The sequence below is a fragment of the Lissotriton helveticus genome, chromosome 10 (assembly GCF_964261635.1).
Source record: "Lissotriton helveticus chromosome 10, aLisHel1.1, whole genome shotgun sequence".
NCBI classification, from domain to species: domain Eukaryota; kingdom Metazoa; phylum Chordata; class Amphibia; order Caudata; family Salamandridae; genus Lissotriton; species Lissotriton helveticus.
Window position 1 is genome coordinate 1,130,125,980 of NC_136071.1, and position 12,029 is coordinate 1,130,138,008.

Sequence of the window (12,029 nt, forward strand, 5' to 3'; positions counted from 1 at the left end):
CTCTCTTCTCCCCTATCTCGCTAAAATTCTTGAATCTTATGTTACCTCTTGTCTTTCTGCTTTTGTTGAACGGAACCAGCTTCTGGCATCCCACCAAGCTGGTTTCCGCGCAGGTCACTCGACCGAAACCGTGGTGTTAGCCGTCCTTGACGAGCTTAAAGCCAAGGCCGACGTCAATTCTCCCCAGGCTTTAATCTTCCTCGATTTGTCCGCTGCGTTTGACACGGTCGACCATAATATTCTTTTGGACCGTGTCAGCGCAGCGGGCATACGAGGTACTGTCCTCTCTTGGATTACCTCCTTTCTGACGGGTCGCTCTCAAGCTGTCCATCTTCCCGGCTTTTCTGCTTCCCCCCTCCCGGTGCCCTGTGGAGTCCCCCAAGGGTCTTCCCTCTCTCCCCTTCTTTTCAATCTCTACATTCACCCTCTTATTTCCTCCCTTCTTGAGCTGGGGGTCTCTGTGTATAACTACGCTGATGACCTCCAGCTCGTTTTTGACCTTTCCTCCTCTTCTCACGCTCTATCCTTTTTTCACTCCACCATGGCTTTTATTTCTGGGTGGATGAGCGCCAACCACCTCAAGCTTAATCCAGATAAGACTGAGCTTGTTCTGATTGGCGGCTCATCCAGCCCCTGGTCCTCTGCTTTCTGGCCTCCCATTCTTGGCCCTTCCCCCACCCCCGTTCCCTCTGTTAAAACTCTGGGCATCAAGGTCAGACAGGACCTGTCCATGCATGGCCAGGTCAGTGCCGTGGTGTCCTCCTGTTTTCTTTCCCTCCGGATGATCCGGAAAATCTCTCGCTTTTTCTCTCTTGACTCCCTTAAGATTATTATTTCTGCCCTCATCACTTCCCGCCTCGATTATGGTAATAGCTTGTTCGCTGGCATTCCTGCCTATGAAACCCGCCGCCTACAAGCTATCCAGAATCAGGCTGCCCGTCTTATTTTTCACTTGCCCAAAACCCATCACATCACCCCCGTCCTTAAATCCCTTCACTGGTTGCCCATCTTGCAGAGATCCCTGTTTAAATTGGGGTGCCTCGTTTACCGGGCCCTTGACCACTCTGGACCGGCTTTCATCAATTCTCTGATCTCCCTTCACACCCCTGCCCGCACTCTTCGTTCATCGTCTTCTGCCCTTCTCACTGTTCCCCGCTTTCGTAAATCTCGCACTGGTGGAACCCGTTTTTCTGTTCTTGCTCCCCGGTTCTGGAACTCCCTCCCTCTCTCTATGCGTTCGATTCCTATTTTTTCTCATTTCCGTAAAGCGCTAAAAACTTTCCTCTTTGCCCTGGCCTACCCCCGCTAACCTCCTGGCCCTGTCTGTCCGGTTCTTTAGAGCTCTCAGCGCCAGGAAGCCGTTTGGCCATCGCGCGCTTTACAAATATTTTCATTCATTCATTCATTCAGTCATCCGAGAACCTGCTGGCGCTGCCGCGGGTCGACATCACGGTACCCCCCAGCTCGAGGATTGAGAGCTGTGCGTAGGGTACCCCTTCCTCCGTCCGGAACTCGACTGTCCCGCTACCTACCCCCTGGTTGTCCGAGACTTTACGGATCCCTCGATCCAGCTGTATATACTGCCAAGAACCCGCATCCTTTTATTACCTATAAAACTTGAGAACTTGCCCTCCTGTGTGGTGTCCGTTTGTAGTGTTGTGATTACTCTGCTGTACGATCCTAGGAGAGGGCCATCATTCAGGAGGCCTCTCGGTAACGCTCGGCTACTTCTCAAAGGAGAGGTGGACCTAGGGGTGGTCAGTCAGACATCTTCTGCCTCCCCCGGGGTCGCCTTTCTAACAGAGATTTGCTTCATCAGCGGGAATGCCATGAAAACATGAGATCTGCTCAATCAGCAGGAATGCCATGACAACAGGACAGTACAGTGAGCACTAAAGTCCAGTAGATGAGTGACAGTTGGTGCTAACTTCACCCATCGACTAACAATGGATGGATAAATAAAGGTGGACAGTCCCTAAATGTTGAAGGACATCAGTCAATCTTCATGTCTGAACATGTGTCCTCATACTACATGTTCTGTAGACATGCACTCTCTTGTACTTTGGCTTACTGTGAATGTTAGTTGCAGAAGGAAATTAGTCCATTGAAGAGGTCGCAGAGTGCCGCTTGATCCACGCTCTAATCCAAGCTGTCCCACTAGTGCAATCCTGGGTAAATCCCTTTCCTCGGGTTCTCTTACTTGTCATATTTGAGAGTGCTTTTAATCAGGCCAGCATTCAGTGTAAAAAAATAAAAAAAAACCACACATATTACATAGGTTTTGAAAAAAAAATCACTCACCCCTCCTGCTATAAGTCCAGAGAAGCCGTAGCTTTTTGTAATTGCGACTATCGATGCAATGAACAGCAGCAGTGTACCAATTATATAATGTATAAGTTCCTGTTGGAAACAAAATAAGAAGGTATGAGGTTTACTTAATGTATACAAACAATGTTCACTAAATGACAAAGCCACGGGCCTACTTAGTAACTCATTTTGGTGCGGAGTTAAAAAAGAGTTTCACCAATTACCGGTTGGTCATGCACGATTCGAAAGATCTACAACCGTCCTGGAAAAGCAACCAACAAGCAGCACACTGTCGTCTATGTGGTTTTTGTAATGAAACATTAACTCACCTGCTGTGTGCATGCCCCGTAGTCAAGGAAATAAGAAGGGGGCTTTTAAAACAGATTTTTAACGAATTGAACATTTGCACATGCAGGCAAGCAGTGATACGTTGGTTGGAAGGTTCCTCTATAATCTTTGCTTGCCGAGGGGTAAAATACCTGGCAAAAGTAAGGGAACTTTAAAAGAAAGCAGATTTAGAGTACATTGATAAAGTATGAATAAGGGTGGCTTCACTAGCCCAAGTAGCAAGCGGATAACAGGAACAATACAGAAAAAAGGCAGCTGACCAAATCTTATTGTAAAGTTTGGTATTTTATGGACATTTTATTTCAAATAATTTAATCTTTGGACAATTTCGTTCACTTGAGCACTTTGGAAAGTTGTGAATAAATTGAACTTTCGCAGATCGTTTAACCGGTAAGCCAACATTTTATGTGTTTTACTTACGTTATTCAGATTTTAAATATTGCCAAGCCTATTGCTGATACGTGGTATTTAATGGAAGATTAAGTTTAATACATTTTGTAAATTGTAACGATTTTAAGTAATCATATACAAAAAACTATTTGACTTGACTGGAAGACAAACTCCCGATGTATAAGTTAGGTGGACTTCTCTGTTCAACGTGTTAAGCAAGTTAGCAGAAGTAGATTACTCGACTATCCAGACTATCCACCTCTCAATAGAGCTCTATCTAGAATTCAGAAACAGGTGTGGACCCTGTTACATCTCCACTGGTGATGGAGGTAACTTTTTTGTCTCAAATAGTTAAAGAGTTTGCCATACTTGGTTAGTAATAGCTATAGGTTAGCAATGATGAGCACACATTGGTGGATGCCTGGTGGTTCACTTGTTATCCATGGGTTTGCCATTTGCTGAGAAGAGTTTGGTTGGTCAGACCTTGATAGACTAGATATTTTGTTTTTTTGGGATGCGAATGGTATTTTGCCATTATGTTTCACGATGGTCATGTAATAGGAAGTGAGGGTCATTTATCAACAGCGACTCTAGCGATGGGAGTTGGAATAACAGGAGGAACCGGCAGTTCCAACCTCCTACTTATCCACCATACAGCACCCCCCACTACCCGGAACCTCCTTATTGGCAATATCCAATGTACCAACAAGGCCCTCCACCCTTCTTTCCTCCTAGATCTGAGCCACCTTTTTTAGACAGAGGTTGGGGCAGAGGAAGAGGGCGCAGAAGAAGGCACAAAAGAGTCCAATGGCAAGATCAACCAACATGGTCAGTGGAAACCAGGAGTACCACCAGGGGGACGAAAAGTTAGTTATTAACCTCTCCCCAAGAGCTATGACTGCCACTGAGGAAAGGGTACTACAAAAAGGCCTAGGCTTTGTCCCCACCCCCAAAAATGACAAATTCCGTGATACATGTGAAATACAAGTTTTTTTCCGTAAAATCCGATTACAAGCCTTTTTTCAAGACCAGGCACCACGTGACACCGATGACTCTGGCCTGCACAAACCATCCACTTTCACACCTACAAGCAGCATGGTCCCCAACGAAATACTGACTTTTGAGAAGGCAGTAATAAATGACCTCAACAGTATGACTCCCACCACTGCCTTTCACAATTTGTCTAACGGTGAGACTGCAGCTATCAAGTCCCTAGCAGATGATCCCATGATCACTATCAAACAGGCGGACAAGGGTGGTGCCACAGTCATCATGTCCACCCTTGATTACAATACAGAATGCCAGAGACAACAGAGTGACAGGAAGTACTATACTCCTATAAGAGAGGACCCCACACCTAGATTGAGCAAGGTCATCTCCACTATGGTATTCGCGGCAGAAACACAAGGGTGGATCACGAAGAGGGAGGCAGACTTCCTGGTGACTAGGGAACCCATCACCCCCTATTTCTACTGCCTGCCAAAAATACACAAGAAGACGTCCCCCATTCCAGGACGCCCCATTGTATCAGGAATTGGATCATTACTGGAACCACTATCAAAATTTGTGGACCATTTCATTCAGCCCTTGGTCAGAGAAACTCCGTCCTTTGTCAGGGACACCACTGACGTCATCCGATTGATTGAGGGGACTCAGCATCCAGAACTAGTAGACCTTCTGGTCACTCTGGATGTTGAGGCCCTTTACACCAACATCCCCCAGAGGGCCACACTGGATGTCATTGAAGACGCTCTGACCAGCAGTGAGTGGAACTCACCCATTCCTGTGGCCGAGTGTGCCACCTTAGCACTTACTCAAAATTTCTTTCAATTGGACACCCAGCTTTACCACCAAACACAGAGTACATCGATGGGGAGCAGGTTTGCGCCGAGCCTGGCGTGTATGTACATGTCAGCATTTGAGGAAAGAGATTCTAAACCCCAGAAATCCATACTTGAGCAATGTGCTCATGTGGAAACGATTCATAGATGATTTTGATCCTTTGTACAGGTGACCGCAACAAACGCGAGGAGTTCTGCACCTGGATTAACACCTTGAACCCTATTTAAGGTTCACAAACACCATCTCAGAAAAAGAGATCCCCTTTCTTGACCTTGATGAGAATTGAGGATGAGAGTATCTCTACTACTCTCTACCGGAAAACTACTGACAGAACCAGCCTTCTACTATTCAGTAGCCACCACCCGATGGCCCTTAGACAAAACCTACCCTTCGGGCAGTTCCTACGTATCAGAAGGAATTGTAGTACATTGAAGGACTACAAAAAAGAATCAAACAAACTTAAACAAGACCTGATACAGAGAGAATATCCCAGACACATTGTAGAGACCGCGTGTAAAAGAGCACAGAACAATAACCGCGAGAGCCTTTTGGAGGATAGGACCAAAGTCCCCAGTCCTATCACATGTGTCAGTACCTTTACCCCCGACTCAAACAGAATAAAGAAAATAATTCGTAAACACTGGCATATCCTCAACACAGCGTCTCTGATCAAAGACATGCTGATCAATACTATGCCTAAGAAACAATGAAGAAAAGGGCAAACAACTCTTTGGGCCCTTCCCCCAGTCACAGGGCACTACCAATGTGGTTCATGCGCAGTTTGCCACCTCACGAAAGCTACCAAAGAAATTAATTTCGTGAATGGAGTCCACTGGAAAATGGCCTCCCATACAAACTGCAATACCCAAAACTGTATTTACATCATCAAGTGCCCTTGTGGCATGTTCTACATCAGGATGACCACCAGACCGGTAAAAGTACGCATTATGGAACATAGGAGCAACTTTAGATGACAGAAAAGCAACACCAAAATGACCACCCACTACAAAGAAACGCGTCACTCACCAGACGCATTTGAATGGTGGGTTCTGGAAGTGCATCCAGGGCTATCTAAAAATGCACTGTTCCGCATTGAGCAACGGTAGGTGTTACGACTAGCCACCGACCAGTCAGGACTCAATGAGAATATACCTTGGAGCTTACTGACTTGAACAGCCCTTCCTCATATAGTGATCAACAAACGGCACAGCGACCAATGCTATACGCCCCATGTCCATATACTTACGGCGTATAGTACATGCCACTGGTCCCCCCATATCATTTTTACAGACGCACAGCTATCTGACATGACCCACACACTGTGATATTTTGTCAATAAGGGGTATACTTACATCCTGTACTGTGAGTTACACACATTGCCTCTGCAACCTTTAGCATTCTGACAGGCGCACAGTCATCCTGTCATGACCATCGCACTGTGATATATTTCTTACAAGGGGTATGTCCACCCCCGTACTTCTTGTTGCACCCATTGCCCTTGCAACCTGACTGTATCTTGAGTGTGAGTTTTTCTTCACATCCCCTTCCACGGTCAGGAGTCGCCCAGGCCTATTAATATCTATTACCCCCTGTTTCTTGGACTTATCTAACTCACTTCGTACCTGAGCCGAACTGAGATAAATGGGTCCCAGGTTCGCCAGCCACAACCCGGCTTTCTCCCGTTGCTTCTGGGTATTCCAACATGGCCCCCAACGTGTCACCTGTGCTCTAGTCTTTCCAGGGTTGCACCGGCACTTCCACCGGGTGTCCCGCCCCCGCAACGGCCAGGGTTACTTAATGAAGGCAAAGGGAGCGCACTCCCTCTACCCGGACCGGCTACGTGGGGGTAGGATCCTCGTCCTGGTTTGCACTTAGCACGTGAGTACTTCACCTCAGGGTGTGAGGACGTCCTGAAGGCCTACTCTGCACGGTCAGACCCGTGATATGGGCTTAGACCATTTCCCCGCATTTTGCTTCGTGACACCTGCTCACTAGACCGAGCAGCTCCACCATCATCAGCCCGTGGTGGGATTGCGTGGGCATGTGAGTCTCCTTAAGTGTGCGAGCTATGACCCGGCTCGGCCGGGTCCGCTAACTCCGTGCACTGAGCCTACTCGCGGTCCGGCACGGCCACCATCGGGTGGTTCTGGTGGCCATTGTTCCGTCATTCAGAGATACCGTACTCCAAGGATGAAGAACACACCTGCGGCGTCCATGTGGTTATCCTTAGGCAATTCCTACCTTGTGGAGTCCCGTGGCTGGTTTACCTGGGACTCACTTACCTTCTCTCTCTTTTGCCCACATCCCCTCTAGCAGGACACTACTATTGAGTGTCTACACAAGCCGGTACTGCTTAAGCATTGTTTTGACCCCATTTGGGTGAGTTAATTTCGGTTTGTGCTCTCTTCCTCTGTCGTTGCTATGACCCCATACCTATTGAAGTGACACAGAGTGCCCACATTGTGCATGCCACGTGTCACTTACATTCTCAAGCCTGAATTTAACATGTCACCAGAAAGTCTGATATGTACGATCTCTAACCCATTGAGAATACTGAGATATGCAATTATCATTGTTTTAATGTTCTCCTTGTTTTTATTGCAGGTTGTGTTCATATGATCTACAAGGTACCACTTTTTAGGGTGCTGTATTGGTGGTCACTTATTCACTCTAATTTCTCCCATGAGACCGCTACCAAAAAGTGTAGGTAGATCCTTCTGGTCCTGATGAATCACCATCTAATAGGTTGAAAGGCGAGAAACATGTTGACCTGATTTCACAAGCACGTATACTCCACATCCTTAGGGTGAAGATACGAGTCTTGTCTGTATTTTTAACTAGGACAGGGGCCACAGTCATTAAAATTGTTCTGAGTGGACCTTCGGCCCTATTTTACCACACCCTATTTACACTTCACCCATACCTACTCTCTCCTAGGGCCCCCCGCCAAGTAGGCCCTTTCACCGGTGCCTGATCGGGTATTGCACCGCCGACCCGATAAGGAGCAGACCCGATGATGAAGCAAGACACCTAGCTAGCTGGGTGTGTGAGGGTCTATTTCCGAAGATAGGTGCCACCTTGTAACTTGCGGTTCTCCTTGAGCGTCCGCACCTAACACTACTAAATCCTGCACCCTCTGTTAGGAACTGCATACTTTTTTTGTTCTCATTTAAGCTCTGTTTGGGAAGCTCTCCCAGAGATTGCTTTGATTGGTCTCATGAAAAAGAGCATCCAACATGAGAAGGTACATGTGTATGAGTTTGTCGGGGCCAGAGCTTTGAATGCGGATAACTTGGTTTATATAAATTCACTTTTCAAACGATTACAAAGATCTTGTAGAGTCTTTTTTATATCTCTTTCATTGATTGCAAGAAGCTGTTTGCGGTGCATTGTGTAAGCCAGCAGGAGAAAGAGCTTACAGCTCACCAGAGAGCAACGGTTGGGTTTATTCCGACATCCACCATAGGCAGGCATCTTCTGCTGCTGTAGCGCTGTGGCTGTGTGCAGACAGAGGAGGCGGGTGGATATGGCTCTGCTTGAAACGTATTGGCCAAGACGTATTATGCTTTCAACAACAGTTATTCCAGCAGGAAGTCTGAAAGAGATCTTACAAGTGGCTAGGTAGGGGGATTGAGTGCAGTCGGAGAAGTTACATCAAGCCTGGGATTGAGTAGCTTTGTTGGCAGTAGCAAGACTTTGCAGTTAACTCCCATACCCTGTCTTAAAATGGTAATCCTCCCCATCGAGCAGGAAGAAAACTGTGATTTAATTAAAGACATTGAGTTTAATATCTTTTGCTGTTGATAGTCTCGTCCCATCGTGGTGCTAGAATTTTTAGGTCTTGTGTTAGCCAAGACCTTTTAACTTCACTGAAATTATTTCTATAACAAACCTATCTGGTCTTTTATCCAGTCCTATTTATAAATTGGTCTATTAATGGTATATTCACATTTACGTTTTCTCCCTACAGCATACATCATGCGCAATGGGTCATCCCACTTCAGTCATTGGCTAACTTTACTATGAGTAGCTGCATTATCCTCTTTCACGCGAGCACATCCGCATACAAAGTAGTTTCCGTTAGTGAAAAAATATTTTTCCTTTCAACTAGTGTTCTTTAGGTTATCAAGGGCCTGGCAGAGCACCCAAAAATATAGTTTTCCAAAAACCTTGAAAACCATGACAAAACCAAATGGGCACTGCCAATCCAGATGGCTGGTAGCCAACGCCAGACCTATTGGCACTGCCAAGGTTTGTTCTGTTGTTGTAGCCTGCTCACAGGAGGAAAGTGTAGCAGTGTAATCATGAAGGAGTAGACTTAGTTACTTTGCTGCTACATTCAAATGGTGGTTCAATGCTGTTGAAGAAGTTCTTCTGTTTGAAGGTAGGTTGATGGATCATAAAAGGAGAAAGCAGAGGTATTTTTTGGGCTCCAGGCCTCAAGTAGAGAAAGGGACTCCGTGAACAGCAATAAAGAAGTTGTGCATAATTGTACATTTGTGTCTTTCATAAAATCCTAATATTTTTCACACTCCCTTAGAAAAATGTGGATTTTGCTTACATTTGATCCGGTAACTAGTGCAGGAGTCCGCAACTATTTCTGTAATAAGAGCTACTTATGTTCAGCGAAAATCATCCCAAGCTATTGTTCGTGTTGTAATAGTGACCACGTCAGACAAGATGACAGTAGTGGCGACCCCATGCAAGATTCCCCACCATGGTCACCACAGTGCAGCAGGCAGTGTTGTCAGCAGTAATGCAAAAAAAGACTATCCCTCTGAAATGCCTCTGCATGAGTAACAAATGAGAGCCATAGCTGCAGTGCTCCTGGCACCAAGGCAATAATATTAATAGGTCATCTCCTCAACTTTGCATGATTTATTATTGAAATATCAGCTTTAATATTTTGGAAATTAATTTCTCATAACATCAGTTATTGAGTTTTGAAACTACATACATTTTCAACTCAAATCAAGTTTTTCCATTTTGGTTGTACGTATATTAATTCTACTAAGGAAAGGCTTGTTATTTATTAGGCTTGGTGCCACGCCGAAGAGCTACTTACAGGTAGTTGGAGCGCTACTAGCAGCTCATGAGCTACTCGTTGGGGAAGCCATAACTAATTAAATACTCTCAGCAAACTCCTAGGTGAATTTTCTCCTAGAGACCTTTTTTAGGACTTTAATGGATAGGAATGTTTATCTGCAGCGGGTGGACGGGCGTGTGAATCTTGTTTAACATAAGTACACCAGGTTGGGATAACCTCCGGCTACGTCTATGACATTTGCATGCACAAGTAACATATGTACGTATATCTCTTGAAAATGTGGCATGGGCCCTGTCCTTCTGGACGTGGTTTAGACATCCCCGGCTTACAACATGTGGTCAAACCCTCTCCTCAAGCGGTGTAGACTTACCATGGCATCAGCAAGGTCACTACCATATTGTGGAGCGGTGAAAGATACGTTGAGTGCAAAACTGTAGGTTCTTGGCCAAGCATCCAAGGTCTACCAAACTACTCGCCTGATCCTCACGGGACACAGGAGTGTTAATCCCCAACAGCTCACACAATTGCCTGCAAGTCTGCTGCCCAAACGAAGATGAAAGTGCCCCTGGGAAAATTCTGGGGCGAACTGATTATTTATTTATAAAATTTCTATAGCGCACAAATATCTTCCGGTGTCTCGGCGCTAGAGCTTACAGATTGCAAAAAGGTTCCTATTGGGAGTTTACTGATTAAAAAGCCAGGTTTTAAGATGCTTTCGGAATGTTAGCAGTGATGGGCTAAGTTTAATGTAGACCTTTTAAGATCCAAAAGGCAGGGTGCACGAGCCCTAGTCCTAAGGGGAATAATAGGAGCATCTGCTCAGAGCGCGTGAGGGTAACCAGGGCAGCACCTGAAGTTCCATGCTTTCCTGAATAAAGATTACCAGCAAATGGATGTCAGTAGTTTTATTCTCTGAGACCTATTTGGATTCATAGTCTACCTGTGACCCTCTCTGTATTGGGGACCAATCAAGATCCAAGTAAGAGCCCCCAGCACACTGTGTGCGAGACTTTGTTCACATGAGATTGTAGTATGATCCTGGACCAGAGTGAGGCACAAAAGGCTACAATTGTTCCCTATCAACATTCATATCTGTGATCATGAAATGTATTATGTCCTGCTATTAATTATGTTTCTTTGTGCAAAGTATAAATTTGGTTAGGTGATCAATACACCAATGCTCTTGATTATTGATTCCACCTTTCATTAGTGCAGTTTTTACATTCGAGGACCGCCTGGTCTTAAGGATACTCACCGCGAGCGGCCAGGACAGGCAGGTCATCAGTCTGTACACCCGGAAGACGTACACCACGAAGAAGATGAAAATCACAATCAAGTCGTAGAGCGCGACAACCACGAAGTAGCTGTATGCGGTGTAATCCGTCCAGCGAGAGCACTGAACACAAAGAAAGCCGATCAGCAGGCACACCTGGGAGGGAAAGAAAAGAGGGCGGAGTCATAAGCGCACAGGCAGAGGAGGAGCAATGTGAGCGTTTGAAAAGAGGTCCCGGTCAGTTTCTGTAGGCATCTCAAGCCCTCTGACTCTTTAATTCAGTCACTGTCCTTCTCCTGTCCCCCTCCATTGGCTCTCCGCATACCCTCCTCCCAATCTGCCCCCCTCTTTCCTTGCCCACTTCTCTGCGTCACAACCCCCACTGTGGCCCAGCTCCAGCTTGCCAAGTTTTACTTTTTCTCTTGTGGCGCAACCCCTCCTCTCCTCATCTTTACTTTCACTTCTCACCCAATGTGGCCCAATTCCCCCTCTCCCCATTTTTATTTCCACCCCTTCCCCTATTCCACACCCTATGGTCCCCCATCTTTACTTTTATTCTTCCCAAGACCTGCTCAAGTTCAAGTTTTATTAAATATTTAGATCTTACAATGAAATCTACAGTATACAAAATTACTTTTATTAATACAAATTTAAAAGGAGCTAAAAAACGTAAATATTGTATAGCACATTAATTCATTAACTGGGCAATTTATCATTTCAATTGAAGCTCTTGGCATTGCACTACCATTTAAAGAAGAAAAAAACGTGGTTTTAGAAATCTGTTGATACATTTTCAAAGCAGGACATGCAAATAGGACACGG

General features: G+C 45.6%; 1 protein-coding gene across 2 annotated transcripts in view; it reads right to left on the minus strand.

The window, feature by feature from the left end:
• The window catches only part of CMTM7 (CKLF like MARVEL transmembrane domain containing 7), a 161,211-nt gene that overhangs the window by 42,668 nt on the left and 106,514 nt on the right, over positions 1–12,029 (minus strand). For both annotated transcript variants that reach the window (XM_078663932.1, XM_078663933.1), the window contains exons 2-3: positions 11,190–11,363; positions 2,302–2,400 (exon numbers count right to left, since the gene is read on the minus strand). In XM_078663932.1, coding sequence (XP_078520058.1) covers positions 2,302–2,400; positions 11,190–11,363 — 273 coding nt within the window. The remainder of the gene's footprint in view (positions 1–2,301; positions 2,401–11,189; positions 11,364–12,029) is intronic.